This window comes from Mus pahari, chromosome 4 (genome assembly GCF_900095145.1).
Source record: "Mus pahari chromosome 4, PAHARI_EIJ_v1.1, whole genome shotgun sequence".
In the NCBI taxonomy this organism is placed as follows: Eukaryota; Metazoa; Chordata; class Mammalia; order Rodentia; family Muridae; genus Mus; species Mus pahari.
Window position 1 is genome coordinate 129,656,946 of NC_034593.1, and position 22,805 is coordinate 129,679,750.

At 36.7% G+C, this 22,805-nt stretch overlaps 1 protein-coding gene across 9 annotated transcripts in view; it reads right to left on the minus strand.

Annotated features, from left to right (window-relative positions):
• Nucleotides 1-22,805, minus strand: part of Pdlim5 (PDZ and LIM domain 5) — a 160,782-nt gene that overhangs the window by 116,572 nt on the left and 21,405 nt on the right. For all 9 annotated transcript variants that reach the window (XM_021197106.1, XM_021197100.1, XM_021197101.1 and 6 more), the window contains exon 3: nucleotides 267-418. In XM_021197106.1, the coding sequence (XP_021052765.1) occupies nucleotides 267-418 (152 nt within the window). The remainder of the gene's footprint in view (nucleotides 1-266; nucleotides 419-22,805) is intronic.

The window sequence follows — 22,805 nt, forward strand, 5'->3', positions numbered from 1 at the left end:
AAAAAAAAAAAAAAAAAAAAAGAATTCTTAGCCTGAGCTCTAGTGAGAAACTTCAAGAATTCTTGAATTCTCAAAAAACATACGACCATACGACCAATGTTTATGAAGTCATGAAGTCATGAATACCCCACATCTTTCATCAGTTCTCGTGGCACATACCCATCATACTCTGAATACATCTACCTGAAACAGCAGTAGAGAATCTGCGTTGAACACGGTATGAAGCAAACACAGAAGCATGTTCCCAGGGCTGGGTTCTCTCTTACCTTTGTAGAGTCATATTCAAGGAGCCCGTACAAGCCTTAATTTTGTTCTGGGCTTCAAGATGTGTCATTCCCTGTGCACTGATCCCATCGATGCTGAGAACCACGTCGCCTATTCTGACATGTGCCTGAGATGCCTTGCCACCATCCTTCAGCTGCAATAAACAGACCTCATTAGAAACCTCACTGTTTAAAATATAAGAACACTCACGCAGATAAAACATACAAAAATTTTTTCATACAAAAATACATATAAATTTTTTTCACACAAAAAAGGTGCATTAATATACTATTGGAGCATCATAAAATTATCTTGCTTGATAAGAGAGGTCACAATTGAAGTGATTTTCATGCTTTTTTTCTTAAATTCTCTGTTATAAAACAAACAAAATTAGAAAATGGTCTCAAACAATTTCATCATTTATTTACTATACTACAGTACTGTGTGGTTGCTAAAAAAGAGAAAGAGAAGTCAAGTATCCATGAAAAATTCTCATTTTAGCAAAAGAAAAAGAATAGAATAGAAAAGAAAAAGAATAGAATGTAAAACAAAGTATATTACTATTAAAAATACACTTTTAAAACTCTAAACCGTTGTCTTTCTGTCTGTACAAAACATGAAAGGAGGATCTTGGCAGCCTCCTCTGGAGTCCAGCTTACATCCGCATTTGGGGATAACTTCTTTTAGATCACAGCCCAAGTGTCTTTCATACTGGGTGTGCTTCCTGCTCAGGGCATCTAACAGGAAGGGAAGGAAATGCTGATTTGAGACTGCCAGACGGTTTTTGTGTATCAGTCCTCAACTCCCAGTGTTTCTTTGGTTACTCAATAAAAATATCTGATGGTTTACATCACTTAGTTTACTTCTTACAAGTTGCAAATATGTTTCATGGTCTCAGGAAAGCAAATACAAAATGACAATATATAGAAAAACAATGCAGTTTTCATAAATATTTAGAAATATGAAACAAATGCAAACAAAAGAAACCATTTTAACCCAATGGCAAGCTTAGCATCCAACAGATTAGCAGATTAAGACAGATGAGACCAGGCCAAAATCAGAAGACAACCAGTAAGATATTACTGAGATTCCACTGGAATAATGAATTCTTCAATAAACAGGGATGATGACTATGAACACTATGAATATATTCAATTAATACAGCCTAATTGCATACTTAAAAATACATAGTTAACTAAATAAGTTAGTTACAAACATTTTTCCATTACCACAGTAATTTTTAAAAAGCTTTAAGGAAAAATTTAGTAAAAAATACTAATTAAAACAAAGAAAGAAAGAAAAAATTCGAACTGCTATAGATTAATGGGCAAAGGAATAAATACAATATATTATGTTCATTTAGGTTTTCAATATTATCAGTTGTTAAATTCTTTCCTTAAAGCAGACCGATCCCAATACACAAAAATAATCATTTATATTTAAAATTCAGGAAAACAGTGCCGAGAGATAAACTGACAAACAGGATCTGGGCTTATGCGTCATCCCATCACAGACTTTCACAGAACATGCATTCTACTCAGTAACTAACATGATTTCACTGCACTAAGTAATAAGTAAGCTACTGTAATAGTATTTCTCGTTGTTAACTTAAATATCAAAGAAAACATTTACTCTAATAGAAAATATATTTACTGTTCATCTCTACTGCATAAAACTACATTATTGAAACTGTGAAGCACATTTATAAGAGAAATGGTTGCTGATTCAGTCATGCCATTATTTTATATGTGATTTGGAGGTCAATTCACTCACTTAAAGGACTGTTACAATAGATAACATGAGATACTATAACTCAATAAATGCTAGCTGTTACTATTCCCGTGACCTCAGATAGCTATCATGAGAAATGTAGAAGGTATTCAGATGATCTTAAAGGTCTTCTCTATCCTACACAATTTTTAAAGTTCATCTATATGGAAACTATATTACAAAGTTACAGGTGTCATCAGAAAACAAGAATATAGCCCAGGGGAAAAAAAAGGACAGATATTCTCTATTAAAATAATCAAATATATTGCAATTCAGAGTCTGGATGAAGACAACTATAAATTAAACAAATCATCCTAGACTTTATTCTGGTCAAGGGGGCAAGCTTACAAGTAAAATGAAACAGAAACAGAAACCTAGCTCAATTACCTTAAGTTTTCTTATACAGAAGTCTTAAAACACAGAAACTGAATCCTGTGGCATCTGTTCTAAATACAGTCAGAAGCAATTTAAATATTGTCTTTCTAACACATATAAAAGCAATACAGGATGCAGAAAGAATATAATTACACCAAAGACAGGATTAAAATATAAACTGCTGTACTGACTGCTTATGCCTACTATGCTGAGACCCTACCATAGTCTCAAAATGTTTACAGCTGACTTCTCAGCATTTCCTCTCAAACCTGTCTTTATCTTGTCCTTACCTTCAGATCACGGAACACAGAAATCTCATGCAGCTTCATGAATTCCGCCCCTTTCCTGAGTACCACAGTAAGAAATAACTAAATGTTATCAGTCCTATTCTACTCATCTGACCCCACGATGATCATCTTTCACCTCCATCTTACCTAGTTGTCTACTAGCCTACCACAAAAGTTTTCACCTCAGTCTTCCTGGGCTTTCATCTCCTTTCCTCCAGTCACATTCCCAAAACGGTGCTTGCTGAAGTTTAAATATGGTATGAATGTGCTCCCAAGGCCTTAGTTGCTGTGGTTTAATCTCCATTGTAAGATACTGATAAAATTTAATCTATGACGTTTGGAGTTTAGCCCTTTGTGATTAGTATCCAATATGGTAATTAGGAGAGGGCTCCCAAGATGAAATCCTGATGGCTGTTATAAAAAGAACAGAAATGGAACCTGCTCCACCATCCCTGCCTTCCCAAGTGACATCCTCTTTGTACCCATGGGGCTCTGTCAAAAAGAATGCCATCACCAGGTATAGTCCTTCAACTCTGGACCTCCAGAATGGCAACCCAAAGTAAAATTGTCCTCTGTATAGCTCACACATTCTTACCACACTATTCACAGGAGAAAAATGAACTGTCAAGCTCTGGAGGGTAACTAAGATCTCTGGCAATAGCCTGCAATGTTTGCAGGTCTTTGCAACCTCAATGGCCAGCAACTCAAAAACTAGGTCTTTATTTGTTAGCTTCTGTTGTTCTAGTAGGCTTCGGTTTAGGGTAACTTCATAATGGGTTTTCATATGAGATCTTTGAAAAATCTTTAAGTGTTCTTTATCCCTCCCAGTTTCCATCTTCTTCTGCCTTCCCCTCCCCAGCCCTAATTTATCTCTCCTTGTTCTACACTTTCTTTTTTTTTTTTTTGGTTTTTCGAGACAGGGTTTCTCTGTATAGCCCTGGCTGTCCTGGAACTCACTTGGTAGACCAGGCTGGCCTCGAACTCAGAAATCCGCCTGCCTCTGCCTCCCGAGTGCTGGGATTAAAGGCCTGCGCCACCAGGCCCGGCTTCTATACTTTCAATTAAACCTTTATACTAGTGCCTTCTATTCCTCTTCTCTTAAACGAACCTTCCCTATGGTCCCTTAGTAATTTTCTGATGCTTGTGAGTATTCCAAATGAAAAATCACATATTTAAAGAGTCAAAGCCAACACCCCATAAGTGAAAGAAAACATACAATGTTTATTTTTATTGGCCTGGTTTATCTCAATCAGGATTTCTCAAGCTCCACTCATTTACCTGCTAACTTTAATTTTCTTAATAGCCAAGTAATAAGTAATAATATACCATATTTTTATTCTCTATTTATCAGTTGATGAACAGCTAGGCTGTGTGACAGTAAGACCCTCTGATAACACCACATACTCAAGTCGTAGAACATGGAGAAATAAAACTGGAACTGATCTAAAAGCTTCGTTCCTACTGGCCAGCATTCATAGTGCTGTAACTGCTACCCCAGCAACTTTAAAAGTTACCCATTTCTGGGACAAGGTCTTTATTTCTGGTCTCTAGTGTCTAGTAAGGACACCATTGCTCCATTATACCAAGAAGAAAAGGAGGTATCCATCTTCCCCAGCTGTGAACCTTGTAAGTTAGAACAGTGACCAGCCTGGCAAGACAGACGTACAGTGCAATAGTGTAACTTCCTAATTTACTTAACAATTTTATTAAGAACTTAAATACAATTAGTAACTGTGAGTCACTAAAGTCTTTAGTTTCCTTACAAATACATGGTTCCAGCAGGGTTTCTTCCTAGAACTTTTTAATTAAAAAGAAAAAGCCTGGCTGCATCTTTATAAGACTGAAATGAAAACACCTGGGACAGGCAAACTACCAAGGTAACTATCTCCAAGAGATGCTGGTTAGCAAACCATCTTACCGACTAAGAAGTTCCTTATGATTCCTGAAGGTGACCACATCCTGTCACATCTGTGCACAGACACACAGCAGCCTACCTCCTTAGAGCATCCTTTAAAGTCACCATCTACTCCAGCTGCTAACTGTGCAAAGCTTGGTTACAGAAGTGACTGTCCTAGAATCCACTAATGAAATCCACCTTTCCAAATTATAAGAAATGCTCAATAAAAAGTAGAAACTTGGGCTGGTGAAATGGCTCAGTGGGTAAGAGCACCCGACTGCTCTTCTGAAGGTCCGGAGTTCAAATCCCAGCAACCACATGGTGGCTCATAACCATCCGTAACAAGATCTGACTCCCTCTTCTGGAGTGTCTGAAGANGGCTCATAACCATCCGTAACAAGATCTGACTCCCTCTTCTGGAGTGTCTGAAGACAGCTACAGTGTACTTACATATAATAAATAAAATCTTTAAAAAAAAAAAAAAAAAAGTAGAAACTTTTTTTTTTTATTTCATTGAGAATTGGCTAGTAGTTTAAAAAGTCAAAAAATACCACACAGACACAATTTACTAAAATATGTAAAGCAAAATTCATAAGAAATCAGCTTTTAAATATGTATAAAACAACATTTCAATTTCACTAAACAGAGCACTTGCTGTTAGTTTAAAAAAAATAAGTTTTTGAAAGTGCCCTATAATAAATATGCAGGGTAACAAGTAGAAGACATTACCAAGTCATAGCTTTCTGCTTTCTGCATATTTTCAATAAATACGGAATGCTTGGAAACACATGACCCTAGCACCGCCAGTATGGCAGGAATGCCACAGACATAGTCAGTGTAAAAAAGGAACAATAAATATGATTGCTCCAGAAAGGAACGCTAACAGAAGTTTCCCATGTCAAAAACCATGAGAACCAAACCATGGAAAAATAAAAGCTATTGTTTTTTTTTAAACAGCAATCACCAAAACATAGGGGGAAAAAGGTTTAGGGCAGCAGAATGCTAAAAAGCTTCATTTATCTGATGAATAGGATTTTCTTGAGGCAAAGAACTGGAAAAGGTAATGTTTTTTAATCTAATTAATGAATAATGTTTAATTTGTTTTAAAATATATTTTCCAGTATCTACTATCTCTATTACAGAAATTAAAAACTAAATACAAAAACATGAGTCTATAGTGAAAATTTTCTAAAAGCCTATCTCCAGTGTATTTCTCAGGGCACTAAGATGTAGCTTGTTCCATTGACTCTCAGAAACATGTAAGAATGTAAAAATGCCACACCTACAACAGAGAACTTGTTTTCTTGCCAATGCTGAGTGAATGCCACCAAAGCATTATTAGTATTATAAATAAAATGCAAGAGGGGTTCTATTAGCAGCTAGAGCAGTAATTCTCAACCTGTGGGTCACAACTCCTTTAGAGATCAAATAACCCTTTCACCAATGTCGCCTAAGATCACTGAAAAACACAAATACTTACGTTATAATTCATAACAGTAGCAAAATTACAGTCATGAAGTAGCAACAAAAAAGTTTTATGGTTAGGGGTCACCACAACATGAGGAACTGTAATAAGGGTCACAGCATTAGAAAGGTTGAGAACCACTGAACTAGCAGATCATATACCAAACAAACAAATAAACAAAGCAAAAGGAATGAAACAATCATGAAGTGTTGTTTAAAAAAAAAAAAAAAATGTACCTAAGGCTTCTAAAATCCCAACTGGATTGCTGTCACTCTAATCCTTTTTAATCTATCTTACAATATTACAGTAGAGCATGTAGTGTTCTGTCTTACGTTATAGTATATTATCTGTACAGGAACTAGTCCTCAAATGATGCTAAAGATCACTTTTTAATGGCTGTCGCTGCTTTGGAAACTGCTAAGGTGTGGCTGTGGTCCACACACTAGAAGTACTGCTGGGTGCACTGTCCTCTCAGAAGGGATTAATTACTGTGAAAGCAATCCAAAGAATGGGTATTTAATAGAAGAGCAAGACTGGGTTCAGCCCTTCTCTCTGGCTTCCTATCTTGCCACATGACTTGTGCCTACAGAGTCACCAGATAATGCTAATCCATCACATGTCTACCCAAACTAGAAGGCCTTCATCAAGGTATAACGTAATCCTGAACTTTCATTCTCTTAAATTGAAAGTTTGCTAATGCTGCTTTAGTTAAATGCCTATATTTTGCTTCATTTATTGAAATAACTAGTTATACTATCAAACCCTAGAAAATTTATACATCCATGCCCAGAGATTTGATGTGTTCTAAGACTATGAGCAAAATCAAATTCTTACCTCCATAAAGTACCCCAAATCAAATATCTTGTTACAGCAACAGACAGTAGACTAACAGAGATGTCTAATGGAGTATCCCTTTAAATTCAGAGCTTGCTTTGCATTGAAAGTCTCTTTCTTTGAAATAAAATGATTTGGCTTTTTGTAGGTTGGAACAGTGGAGCAGCAAAGCTGGCAAGCAATCACTGACATCCTTTCTGAATAAAAGAACTAGACTCTGACTCATTCAAGCACTTTAACTATGTTCTATTTTTTAGTTTGTGAGTCAAACTGTAAGCAATTTTACCCAAAAGTTAGGGGGAAATTACCTTATATGGCAACAGTACAGAGAATACCTCAAAGTGTGTGTTATTATGAATAAAAAAAAAAGCAAACAGGTGAGCCAGTGTTGACATCGCCATCCTTAAAGTCAGGAAGCCACTGATTCAAACACAGGACCAGGTTACTAGAAAACACTTCTCATTCTAGTCAACCAAGTCCAAATGAGACACATCTTCTTAAGCCCTGCTTCACTACTGCGATGCTGTATTAACACTTGCATTTTATAGTCTATTTGTCGTCTGTAACCAAAGAGTTCATGTATTCTGCAGTTAGCATACAAATTCCAGTCTACCAGAAATGTGAAGGTTTGGTTGTTTGTAAGAAGAACACATCCACTAACATTTCAAAACCAAGTAAACTTGTCACAAGTAGAAAAATCAGTGTTCCAATCTGGAATACTTAGTGGAATAGCTTTATAAACAAAGTCACAATTAATTATAAAGATTAAAATAAAAAAGAAAGTGAATTCTAGTTTGCCCTGGAACAGATGAACATGGATAGCATATATCGCTAATCTCCTCTCCTCTTCCTCCGCCAGGTTTTAGTCAAGCCAAGACAGGTCATCTAAAATTGCATGTAAACGTGCACATATTTTCCATCTAGTGAAACTTTCTCCAGACTCTCAAAGGCATCTAGAACCAAAAACCAATGAACTTAACGATTTAGTACAACCTTAGAGCGGAGCTTTTCAAAACATGGCTCCTAACCACCAGTACCACCAGAATACTTCCACAAGTGAGGAGAAAACCTTCCATAGCCCACACCAAACCACTGTCAGATGTCCCAAGATAAAAACTCCATAAACATCAAGAAAACTTGGGAATTCCCAAACGAGAATGGATATGTGCTTTTAATGGGGGAGGGGGTGAAGATTTGCACAGAAATAGGAGATAAGCATAGCTTTAAAATACCTAAACTTTTGAAACGCTGATCTTCATAGCATAATCCACATTTAATAATTATTCCAATTAAGCAATGTCCTCAATCCCAAGAATAAACATAAAAGCCCATGGCCCTTTTGTCTGCAGTTCACACTCTGAGTTTTCACAGGGATAGTCTTCTCTCCACAAAGCAAAGCCCCTCAGACTGCTTGGGACAAAAGTCCTCCATTCACCCGGTCTACCACACAGCAATGACTCTAAAAATCTAACACATCTCTAAAGGACTCATTCTAGGTGTCTATGCTACACAGACACAGACACAGACACAGACAGACAGACAGACAACAGACAGACAGACAGACAACAGACAGACAGACAGACAACAGACACACACACACACACACACACACACACACACACACTAATCCTGCCCAACTACTAAATAAGCTTTATAAACAGTTACTCTCCATTTTAGTATTTCATGTCTGTCCACACTATGACAGGTTCGGAGACCATGCTGGAAGCATGCTGCTTCTAAGAAATGACTGTACCACATATTTCTTTTTGGTCTATCACTCATGGATTAAACAGAAAATTACATAGACATCTAATAAAATACTACAGTATAAATCAAAGGCATTTTTGTTCCCATTAAATACAGAGTGGAAAAATATTGTACTTTTGTCAAGGTAAACTTCATACACCTCAATTTTTGCTCCATGAACTAAAATGAAATCCAGAGTATTCGTGGACAATTATAATTCCACAAGCTGTATGCACTTACATGATAACCAACATCTGCCCATCATTTCATTACAAGGAAACCTGAAGTAAGTTCTAGCTCAGCCATCAGCAACTCCTGTGCTCTGAGCAAGCCACTGCCATCTGTCTTCATTCTTCTAAGATGGACAGATGGTAGGATACAATTATTCTAGAGTCTCTTTCAACTCTAAGGTAAATACTTTATACACTTCATAACTTTTCATTTACCTAATTGCCATTACCGTTAGTAGCCATTTTCACTGCCATAAATTTTTACTATTGCCTAAATGCTTAATATATATTATTCATTTTTCTGTGTTGTAAAACACTATACTTAGAAAATTCTTGAGATTGGTATGAAATTGTTAAAACCTGTTGTACAACCAAAATCAAGATTTTATGAAATTATTCAAAACAGCAACAAGCTGGGTGGGGTAGTTAATACCTTAACCCTAGCACTGGAGAGGCAGAGACAATCAGATCTCTGTAAGATGAAGACCAGCAGGATCTACATGATGGGTTCTAGGACAGCCAACCCAGGATATGTGGAAGGCTAAGCCAACCAGGGCTATGTAGAGGGCTAAGCCTACCCGGACTATGTGGAGGGCTAAGCCTATGTTTTTGCCTCAAAAAAACAAACAAAAACAATCAAGATAAATTTCAATGCCCAGAAATCAAAGTAAGTTACTGAAAGAGCTGGACTGCTTATATTATTTAAAGTAGAATATAGACAAAATGAGCAAATAAGGAAACCACTTCAAACAAGTGAGGGCAGAATAAAAATCTACAATGTTACTAAACAAAGATATTTTTAAATAGTGCACATATGCTTAGGTGTGAACCATACAAAGTAGTCCCTCTTCTCTTCAGGCAAACACAGATGCTTCTCTCAAGGAAAACCTACAGCAACATTAGAAACCAAAGCAAGGGGCATTTTAGAGTTCACTCAGACAGGCACATCTAGAACTGCCACTTGTTCAGACCTCAAAACAAATTTAAGTAATAATTTTTAATAATTTAATCTAAAGGACAGAAACAGTTTCAGTAGTAGCAGCTGAGCCCTCTGACATTTAATACTCCATTAGTATGTATTCATTCACTATGTATGCAGTAAGTATATGAGAACTAGGCAGCAATAAAGAATGAGCTACTAGGGGGCTGGAGAGATGGCTCAGCGGTTAAGAGCACTGACTGTTCTTCTGGAGGTCTTGAGTTCAAATCCCAGCAACCACATGGTGGCTCACAGCCATTTGTAATGAGATCTGATGCCCTCTTCTGGTGTATCTGAAGACAGCTACAGTGTACTTAAATATAATTTTTTTAAAAAAAAAAAAAAATGTGCTACTAGACTAGCAGGAGAAACAAGCATTTATTAAGTGTCTACTACGTGTTAGGCTGACCCAGATTTGATAATATAACAATAATAAAATTTACTCTAACCTCAGGCCAGGGAAAGAAAAAAGAAGCAAAAGTGAATAAATATAAAGATATGTAATAAAAAGATGGGATAAATCATATAAAAGAGAAACAGAACAGAGAAAAAGTTCAGAAAGATACCCTAAGAGTGAGCCTTTAGGGCTAGGAAGATGTCCCAATTGGCACAGGAGTTGATGCAGGACATCTGAGTTCAGATCCCCACCCCCTAGGTGGGAAGTCAGGCATGGTGACAGGCATGACAGTGCCAGGCAGCAGGTGGGGGCCACAGAGCAAATCCCTGAAGCTTGTCAGCCTGGCAGTCTAGTCAAATCAGTGAGCTCCTGATTCAGCGAGAGGCTGCACGATAATCTAAAAGGGCAGGGTCAGTGGCGAGACACAGGCTCCATTCTTTCAGCAAATGGTTGATGTGAACATTAACATTAACCATACCAGCAGACAAAGTATCTTTATGTGTAGATCTGCATGAATGGAGGAGTAAGTTATACAGTTACATTTTTTTTAAAGGTTGAGAGTAAATATAAAGGACATACAAAATATATATATGTACCTACTCACTGACAAAAAAAAAAAAACACCTCATAGCAGGCACTCTATTAAACAATTCTTTTTCATTTCTACACCTTCCATTTCTGCATAAAATTGACAAAGATCAGACAGAAAGAGTCATTCTAAAAATGACTCATTTTTAGAATGTTAACTTACCCTTCTAGTTCATGAGTTAACATTATAATTTTTCTTTAACAAACATCAAAAAAAGTTAAACATTAAGACTGTATTTCTAAGAAAATCCACACAGTAGCCCACTAGTTACTTTTTATTCTCAACTGGTCATTTTAATTAAGTCCATCCCTGGATTTCCAAGCAAGGTATAAAGAAGCCCGAATATCAACTATCATTTGAGTTTGGAAACTCTCATTCCAGGAACGAACAACTCTACTCTACGATTTCTCTGGCTATATACTACGCAATATTACAGGACCAAAAGACAGACTAACATGCTGGCACATATATCTTATTACTCAGATATATTCAGATGGGAGATAGATTCCTCAGAATGTTTCTAAGTCAAGAACACATTTTATGGACTGAAATGGTTCTAGTCCCAAACCACTGAAATAATAACAAACGTTGACTGTTCTCTCGAGAGTGAGGGCAAGTTTCAGACAGGGGGAGGGGTACCCTCCCTTAGGCATGTTCCACTCCCAGATTTCAGAGAGAGGGAGGGATATTTTCTTTTTTCAAATAAGCATTATGTTTCTTGTGTTTTGTTTTCGTTGGAAGAATCAAAGAAGAAAAGTACTGGGTATCTTATCTTCCATCAAAACCATCTGCAAACCAAAGCCATCTCCTTGAGTGGATGCAAAAACAATAGACCTGGCACTGAGCCCAACTCTAACTCAAATCAATTTTTGGTATATTCCTTTTTTTATTTGAAAGTCTAAAACTACACCGTGATGGTTAATTTTTATTGACAGTCTGAATAAATTGATCTATCACTAAGATGTCTAGATATATCTATGAGAGCTCCTGCACACAATACAGGGGAGGGCTTATCTGGAATGAAAGGGGGAAGGCATATTCATTCTCTGGCCCTTTGTTCCTGAATCCATGATGCTCTGCCTCACACAGGCCCAGAAACAACAAAGCAAGGGACTATGTACTGAAACCTCTGAAGCTGAGGCAAAATAAATTCTAGTTTTGAATAACAAGTGGTTGGTCCAAGGAATGAAAAAGCTGATTAACACATTATCTAGGTATCTAATCACTAGTATCTTTTCTTTTCCAAATTCTCACATTTAAAAGTCCACAATGAGAGAAGTCAGCAACAGCAACTGCAATTACTGAAGCTGAATTCAACACTGGTTTCTAAGAACTTTGATCCCATTCAACTTGTTTAATTTAAAAGGAATGCATACCAACTTGAAGACATGAAAAAGATAGTGTAGACAGAATGTGTGCTTTATTCTGGAGGAAAAATCCAAAAGTTCTTCACATCTTCAAGATAATACAAAATGCATTGGTAAATGTAAACACAGCATTTGGATGCAAATGTCAGGCAACTGTAGTCACCTATAACATCAACTCAATCAAAACTGCTGCAGGAATGGAAGAAAGACTAATGAGGCTTTACCCCTGAGGAACTATTGGCAGCTGAGAGCTGGTGAAGGAGGAGTCATTTTTCTTTGGAGGTGTAGCTGCTGATAGGACCTACAATATAATGTGCAGAGAAGCAGCAATACTTGGAATTGGTGTTGGTGGGTTATTTTAAAAAGAAAAAAAAAAAAAAAATAGCTGGGCAGTGGTGGCACACGCCTTTAATCCCAGCACTTGGGAGGCAGAGGCAGGCAGATTTCTGAGTTCAAGGCCACCCTGGTCTACAGAGTGAGATCCAGGACAGGACAGCCAAGGCTACACAGAGAAACCCTGTCTCAAAAAATAAATAAATAAATAAAACAAAAAAAAACAACAACAACAACAAAAAAAAACAAAACCATGAGGTAGGAGATTTGAGGAGTCCTCTGGGAAGAGTTGGAAGGAGTAGGGAATGAATATAATCAAAATTCATTGCATAAAGATATAAAATTTTCAAAGAATGAATTATAAATATAAAAGTTGCTTTTAGGAATATAATAATGGACTAAAGTCACTATATTGAGCACAGTAATGGATTTCACACACTTGATTAAACTGTGATACTATGAAATAGGTATTTTGTCTTCATCCATGCTTTCTAACATACAGCTTTTAAAATCCAATCCTTGAACTTCTAAGTTGGTAGGAATGACTTCTGTCAGTTTCTGAGATGACAGAATGTCCTAGACACATACAGTGAGAGGTGATCACTGGAAAAAATCAAAGCATGAATAAAGAGCTAAAAATTCAGCCCAATACTCAAGAGGCAAGGAAAAGGGGGGAGGGAGTCATATGAGTTTGTCAACAATAGGCAAAAATATTACTGGTCATTCCTATAAAATGAGGTTTCCATAAAAAATGTTACAAAGAACTTCCAGATAGCTGAACAAGGTAGTGTCTGGAAAGTGACACACCTAGAGACAGCATGGATGCTGTCTCTTCTCATACATCCTGCTATATCGGTACAATGCACAAGAGTAAGTATTCAAGAAACCTGGATTATCAATTACATGGGCCAATTTTCTTCAATGGAAGGAAACGAATGATGTCTGGTCACCTAGAATGCCAGCATGAAAGTGGTCAATCAACCTGTTGATCCTTTGCTATGCTATTTATTAGGAGCCAGCTTCCACCTGAACCCCTCAGTATCCTGAGCATTATTTAGGCTATAATCTTGAGCTTTGTCTCTCAAAGAACAGAACCCATCACTATGAAAGAGGCACCAAGTACTCTGCATATTCCACCAACAGAATCTATTCTTAGTTTATCACAGATCATTCTCCTAGGCCCTAGCCCCAAGCTCTGTTTGGGAGCCAAAAGAATGCATTCTTATTGTAAAGGTCACAGGGCTACCTTGCTAGGGAGCTCCTATGAAGTTATGACAAAAGCTTTGTTGTGATCACTGTTCAATGGAAACTCCTTCCCAAAGTTTTACTAAGCTTAATTGTGTAAGAAGAATAAACCACAAGGTCAGATTCTGGAAGTTTTTGACCCAGTACCTGCCAAGATGGTAGGTATTGACTCAACTTTCATCCTTCATTTCATGTGGATCAGCAGTCCACTGGCTGTGAGGCTCACAAAGTACACAATATGAACTCTCTTCCACCAGACTGTCTATCTGTATACACCTTTTCTAATATTCTTTACAGTAAATAAAGTCACTCCACCAAATTAATCAAACCCAAAGAGGGAAATAAGGGAACCTTAGTATACAGCCTGAATATAAATAACAGCCTACTGCTCACAAAGGGCATCTCAAATAGAAGCAGTCCTATGGGATTACATCCTCAATGTGTAGACTATGATGCTGTCTACAGGTATATAGTACCAGAACTGAAGACTTGGAAGATATCCTGACATCACCCTCTAGAAAATTACTGCTTGGAATTTGAAGAAGTAGCTATACACAACAGCTGTCAGATGGGTTATACTACGTGGTGTAGGTCTATGAAAACACTCTGTGTGAGTGGGTTCTTCCCTCTGTATCGTTAAAATCTCGCAGATTTTTGTAAGGTATACACTAAAGAGACTCACTGAAAGAAGTTTAGAAAGTCTAAAGAGGAACTAGAGTCCATGAGTACAAGTTTGAAAAAGAAATGATTTCTGTTTTTAGCACAGTTCACGGATTCAGTAGTCCAGTGAAGAACTTGGAGGCATTTAGAACATTCTAGAAATAAAGTAGGATTCTTAACAAAGTAGACAAAGAGATAAGATTTCTTTCCTAAAAGGGTAGCAAACAACTATATCATGGATACTGAAGAATAAATATATGAATCTGAAAAGGATAAACTGAAGACATAATCAATAAACAGAATATATATTCAGAAAAAGAGAATCATTAAATAATTTTAATTAAGAACAACCATCAAGTCCTGAGTCTCATTACATATCACACAGCCTCTTTAATCAGATTGCAAATACTATCACTTTTTATTTTACTCTATGGTTTAGAGTATACAGATTTATATTATTAAAATAAATAATAAACAGAGCTTCAAAAGGAAACACTAAAATAACTGCACTAGACTGTGATTACAGAGAAATGAAAGAAGTAAAGCCAGATAAAATTCTGACTATTTGGGATATTATAAAATATTTCAACACAGGAAATTAAAATGGCCCATACAGATAAAAAGGCAGTGATTCCAAAACAGAAAACTTAAACCAGTTTTCTATAATTCTACATACAATAGATATAAACTTGCATATTAAACTGGTGTTTGCCAAAATCACAACCTTGCTATTCAGTAGCTAATGGAAACAGACTGCTCAAAATGAACTAACAAATATAGAACTGAGTATCTAACAGATAGAGAACTGAGTAGTCTACAGTTAGAAACTTTCTTAGTTGTTTGAGAAAAAAGGTCTAAGGTTTCAAGCTAAAAATGGGTAAATCAAGATAAATAGAAGACAATTATTAAGAGTCTGTGTGACGTGGGGGGAGGGTATATATAACCATCCTAGACTTAAAACCCAAGCTCCAGTTTTAACGAGAGAATCTCCCTCCAAGGAACAAGGCAAAGTAATAGAGACCACCCTCCTCTGTCCTAATGCATACATGTACACACACCCATAGGCCCACATGACCACACAGCCCCCACACATGCAAATACATCACAACACTTTACTTTGGTAAGATTTTCCTTGGTCTACTTCATACATGATGGAAAGAATCTCTCTGAGAAGGTAAGAGAGGGATATAAAAAGCTCAAATATCACTGATTAATAAACAAATGTCCAACTATTATGAAGAATTACTCCTTTATAATCTCCAATATGTTTCCTTCCCTATATGTGAAGTTGTTTATAGGGTAAATTCCCAAGGGGAAAATTGGTGCACTTGTAATTTTAACATATTATTGACAAACTATAGTAATATATCAGAATGTCTCTTCCCCTCTATCTTGGTAATGTGTTATCACATTGATAGTTTAGCTTCCGAGACAGATGAAAAATAGTATTTTAGTGTTTAGATACTTTTTCTATATGGTAAAACCATGTATATTTCCTTTTGTATATTAAAATTTTTAATATAAAACCTTTGTAAATGCTCAGACATCATTAAAAAGTGGTCACTACACATGCCTTAATAAGTAAAAATAGACTTCTTCTGGATAAGTTACTGTGCCTTTTGGAACAAGTAGTCTTTTTTAGAGCCTCTGAAACCTTGTAAAACTATTTGAAAAGCTGTGAACTTTATTAGCTTCTGAATTCTTTCAATAATTTTTTGCCACATGCATATGGGCATATCTTGTTAACATTTTAGTAGAGCTTACAGACTAAGGGATCTATATTCAATATCTAGGAAATTTATGTAAATTACGGATACATGCATATTTTAAAACACTAGAGAACTGAAGGTTGAGAAAGACTAAGAAGAAAACAAAAAAGAAGCACAGGAAGAAGACGTCTGGGGAGATGGCTCACAGCGTGAAGTACTTACTCCCTATGTGATTTTTAAGGAGCAATGCTCAGATCCCTGCACTCTGTCAAGAACTGGGTGTGGCAGCACAGGCTGGTAATTCCAGTGCTAAAGGCAAAGCCAGAAAGATGCCTGGGGCTGGCTGACTAGTCCTTCTAGTCAGTTGGTGATTTTGTGTCTATCATTTAGAGACCATATCTCAAAAAATAAGGTAGAGATCCATCAATGAAAAGACTCTGTGCCTACATCTTCCTCTGACCTTCACAGATACATGCACAGGCAAGCATATTCATACACATGCAGACACTGTACACACAAAAACAGAAAAGTTGTCTAGAACAATTATGAAAAATGAAACTATAGCAATTAAAAGTGTTTACTTTTATAACTTATTTGCTCTTAGCTTTTATATTTACTTCTACTAATTTTTGATATATGATTGATGCAAATTGTATTTTTAAAAAATTACTATACCTAGTACTGGAGAGATAATTCAGAATTCTTTTAATTCTTGCATAGGGTCATCTGGTTCCCAACACCCACATGGTGGCACTTGGAACTTAACCATCAGTAACTCCAGGTCCAGGGCCTCTTATGGCCTCCTATGATCTCTACAGGCACAAGGCACACATAATGGCACAGCTACATAGATGCAGGTAAAACATGCATACATTTCAAATAATTAAGTAAATCATGTGCTGACATGGATTTAAACACATGGATGCGCGCGCGCGCGCGCACACACACACACACACACACACACACACACCCCTAATAAAGAAATAAAAATAGATTTAAGAAAAAAAGTACCAGAAGTTTCTTGTGGAAATCGATAACAGTTTGGGAGTTATTGTGATGTGGTGAAAGGAAAGTTATTTAAAATCGCAAGGTACGCTGGGCATGGAGTCCGTCCCTCACCTATCAGGCCAACAACTGTGAAGGGTGAGGCAGAATAACAAGTATGAGGTCAAGCCTGAGAGAGACACTGCCTCACAAAGACAAAGATGGCCCAATGGAGAATTCCAGAACTCAGTGATGAATACAGAAATGTGGCATGTGCTAAGGGCAATCTTGTTCTCTGGGGCTTTTATAAGAAATAAAAATAATAAAAAAAAAAAACGACAAAAAGACTCCTAAGATGACAAATATGTTAGGTTAAATCAACCAATCTATGTTGTTTACACACATCAGAATATCATGTTATATCCCATAAGCATACATAATTATTATAATCTATCAAATCAAGGTAATTAATTAAAACATAATATTTAAAGTAGGTTACATATATCTCTCATAATAAAAGTGATAGTCTTCTGATTCTGATATTTAAAGATGATAAAAATGGGAATTCATCTCACTGATGTTTTCAGTGAAGAACAGCTGGTACTCCCTAGTTATAAGGGTTATAAAACTTGGTTGTTATTGAAAAATATTCCAAGCCATGAAAGAATAGCAACATAACATGCCAGTGGTATATTCAACAAGTTAACTGGCACTGAAGATACATTCCTAAGAGATTATTTAATATCTAATTTGTTCTTGGTCCAAAATAAGAAAAGGAAACTGTTCCAGGATTTAAGTATGAACAAGAAATAGGAAACAGTTCTGTAATGGGATAATGTTAATGCTGTATCAGCTAAGGATAATCAATGTCAAAGTTAGGAAGTGCCTGAGGGGGTGATTTAATCAAACACCAGCGTGAACACCTCAGAAAGCTGGAAGAGTCTACTTTCTGTCTCAAGCACTGTCATGGTTTGGATATAAAATGACCCTTAACTGTTCATGTGTTTGAAACTTGGTCCCCAGCTGGTGGCACTATTTTGGGAAGTTATGGAAACAGTAGGAGGTGCACTTAGCAGAAGGAGGAGGTGAACCTCTGACAGTTATACCAGCCCTCTAGATCCAATTCCTCCTCTGCTTGCTGTCTACCATGAAGAGCAGCCCCCCTACTCTCGCTCCACCAGGACATTTTCTGTGTGAGAGGCCAAGCAGCCATGAACCAAACCCTTTAAAATCATAAACCAAAACAAAGGTTTCCACCTTTCCATTGTTTATTTCAGGAGTTTGGTTCCAGTAAGTAAATACAATAACAACACCAGCACAAATACATTGCCAGCTAAACATATGTTCTAGCAGTCATTCAATCCCTTGCTTTTTCTGAATAAAGTGAAGACCACTACAATGCTTCCAAAATGCAAAAGAGACCACATCTCTAAATCAAAGTTGAGAATCTGTGTTAATGAACACAAGAAAAATTATACACTGGGACATAAAACTTCCCATTCAGTATAGACATACTGATTTATGACAAAGATGAAAATAAAGGTTTCCTAATGGCTTTTGCCAATAAAAATATTCTTTAAATGACATACAGTTATGTATAATATAAATTTCACATTCAGACAGTTGCATAAAAAGAACTGGGCATAAGGCTTATTAAGAATTCATTCCTACCTTCTTCAAATCAATTTTTTGAATTATTTCTTAGTGCAATATTAGTAATAAAGCAATGGCCTATTAATATAATGTTTTATCAGGAACTATCACTTCTTAGATAGTCTATCAATTTTCTTATTTAGATTACATGATTAGCAAACAAGCTGTAACTTTTTGTTCCTGCTACTATTTCCTATCTGTACAATCAGTACAGATCCTGAGGAGTGAGCTGCATACACCCTTATCTTTGCTGCCTCGGTCTTCTCCCAGGAGGTGCTGAAAATGTCGGACTCAAGGTACGCCACAGAGAAGAATTATTTTAAGAAGGAATTTGGTAACAAAAAAAATAAATAAAAAAATCAGAATGCTATTTTACATTGGAGTAAATAAAGAGATATTCATAAACAAAATTTACAACATTTTACTCACTGTTCATAAAACTGTACAGGCCATTTTTAAAATGTTTACTAATTTTAACTAAAATTGCAAATAATACTCAGCAGTAAAAGAATAATGCTTTGCATCTGATTTTTTTTGTTTACACACAAAGATATATATGTATGAATTTATGTATATTAGGCAAAGGTAAGCAATCACATTTAAATCTCTATGCTAACAATTACTACCAATAAAATACTGATACACAAATAGATGTTTTTATGTACTAATCTGAAAACAGAACTGATGCTATATATCACATGATAAAGGATAGTTGCAGACTATACATTTGCAGAAGACAGTGGCACATATTACAGCACAGAAATGAAAAATAAGCCAGGCAATGATGGTGCACGCCTTTAATCCCAGTACTTGGGAGGCAGAGGCAGGCGGATTTCTGAGTTCAAGGGCACCCTGGTCTACAGAGTGAGTTCCAGGACAGCCAGGTCTACACAGAGAAACCCTATCTTGGAAAAATGAAAGAAAGAAAGAAAGAAAGAAAGAAAGAAAGAAAGAAAGAAAGAAAGAAAGAAAGAAAGAAAGAAAGAGAGAGAGAAATGAAAAGTAAAACATTAACTAATTCTTATTTTATATATCTGTATTGTATAAATTATTGAACTTTATTGAATTTTTAGATTATGTTTTTATGTGTGTTAAAAGAGATGTTACAAGATACCACTAAACATTCTGAACATTCTGCACATAATTAGGAAGTACTATACTGTAAGCCAAACCATAAAACAATAAATTCTAGAATTATTTCAGTGCACACCCTACTTTACACTCCTTTGCAACTCTGTGGAAGGTATGTATCACAGACACACACATGCATTCCAGTGGACAGCTTATTGTGTAACCTACAGACAGATACTGCCAGGGGCCGAAGAGTTCCCAAACCAGGAACAGAATGTCCCAGACTGATACAGGCCTGATTTAGAGTGGCTTAGGTAGATGCTTGTCTCATTTGACTATTCCCTGAAGACCAAAGACAGCCCACAAGCCAAGAGTTAGACAGAGCCAGCCAAACCTTTAAGGTCTATTTTATGTCATCAACCGATGAAAAGACACCTTCAGTAGTATTCCACATGGCCATTTTATGACAATAAAGGTGCAAGGTGGTTCTTCCTGCAGAATTACTTCCCATAAAAGGAGATGAAGCATTCTGTTTACTTTACCTTCATAAGACTCTTCCTGTATGTTACTCATAGAAAAGTAATTGCCCTTAGGGCTGATCCTTCATAGTGTGTGCTTTAGTAAAGAGTAAAGCATTTGAGGATGAATAAAAGCCTAATGAACAAAGAGGGTAGGGAGGAGGAATGCAAACCACATGCTCAGCAAGACGCCCTCCAAATCATCTCCCAGCTAGCTTACACAACAGGTGGGGACAGTTCAAACTGCGCACAGTTTTACTTTACTCTGGGCAGCTTCCCATGCTTCGTATATGCATGGGAAACTGTGTCCTCCTTATGTGTTTTATGGAAGTAAAATTTTATTTCAAAAAAAGAAAAAAGAAAAAGTGTCTGATCCATAGCTATCTGTGATACTCATTTAAAGTCAAAGATGGGGCCTAGAAATAATACTACATTTTTAAAAATCATCCAAAGTATAAGTAAGCTATACATTTTTTTAATTTAAAAACTTCCACCTGTATGTGCTTTAGGGAAAGAATGACTAAAAAGTTAACACCTATAAATAGGGGGGAAGGGAGGGAGGGAGGGAGGGAGGGAAGGAGGGAGGGAGGGAGAGGGGGGATCTCCAATTAAATGAAGGAAATAGGAGTTTCTGGACAAGCTGAAAATAAATCCTACAAATTGGGCAAACACCATTAATGGAAAACCAATTCCTTAGCCATCTGTAGAAAAGTAGGCTGTTTCCATTCAAGAATAGTTTCGATTACTCCAAGAAAAATATTTCTTCAAATTCTAAGGAGCCACATTAAAAAAAACAAGCTAAAAATTGATTTCATATTACAGAGCCACTATTCAGCAAGCTAGCACTACTGTCAGTTACAACAGGACGGTACACTTGTCTAGAGGGATCGGCTGACTTGACACTATAATATACAAGTGCAACTTAAAGGACCTGTGTTGGGCCTGTAGAATCAACAAAACTCAAAAAGAGTATTTCTTGAACATTTCTGCACTTACATCATTTATACTGCTTAAGAATACAGTTTCCTAGAGGTTAGGGGGATAGCATAATTCAGATTGCTAAAATCCATATATAAAAAGCCAGGTATGGTGGTGCCTGCCTGCCTGCCTGCAATCTCAGCACAGGAAGGCAGACAGAGGAGGATTGCAGAGGAAGACCCAATCTTAAAAACTAAGATGGAGAGCAATAGCAGGAACACCTGACATCACCCTCTGGCCTCCACATGTGTGCCACAGTCAGTGCACAGACTAACACACACACCTCTTGCCCTAAATATGAGAGTTTGAGTGTTGAGTGGGCCACAACTGTCTGCTAGTATCTGAACTCCTAGTAATACCAATCTCCAGAGACTCTTCTATGCCCTGTCAAGTTTTGTTTATATTTTTTTCTGCGTGGGAAAAAGCGATTCATTGAGATTTTCTTCCTATTGGCCTTTAACTTGCCTGGCTCCCATCATATTTCTTAAGAAACATAGATAACCCATTTTCAAGTACTTACAGGAAAATATAAATATTCCCATCACCACACAAAACACAAATGATTTTGTTATATAAAATAGATAAGGCAACTTGTGGATATTATGACCCAAAAAACACAACCAAGACTACTCCTAATGAATATTTCAAATGGAAGAGAGGCAAGCTAACATCAGAAAGAATACACTGAATTTCCGCATGTAAGCAATGTGCCCCTCATGTCAGAACTACACATCTTTTAAGAAAAGCCCATGCTGCAAGATGCATAAAACCTCAAAACACTACATAGACATCAAACCACCAAAACATAAGACACAAACTTTTAGGCAGGCATGAATCGTATAATCTTTGGTGATATATTTACATTCAAATTATACTGAAAATTTGCTTTTTAACATAATTCTCTACCCAAGTTAGGGTCCTCAATGGCTCCAAATACATTACCATAAAATCTGAAGTGATTCTTACACAGCAAATTAAGGATTACATTCAGCTACAAAGAGAATCTTCTACTGTCCTTTCAAAAGAAATAACTGTATTCTCTTTCTATAAACAGGGTAAAGAAAAGCAGTCTAAAAGAGCTTTAAAACAATGTCCCTGTGGCCAGGCGTGGTAAGATACACCTTAAATCCTAGGCCTCAAGAGACAGGGGCTAGCAGATCTCTGTGAGGTCAAGGGCCTCTACCTTATGATTACCAGGCCAGCCAGGGCTACAAAGTGAGAGCCTGTCTCAAACAATAACAACAGCAAAGACATCTCTGGTCTAAATTCATTCTTTCTCTCCAGCTGCACAGGTTCCATTTACCTAGTTATCACACAAAGCAAGAAGGAATTCCAAGCCCTGTGTCCACTTTTCCAGAGAAGGAAAAGGGAATTCCACAGGGAATGAGGAGAAAGGGCACCTGACTCAGCAAAATAGGACTCCCTCCCTCCCTTCCTCCTCTTCTAAGAGTACA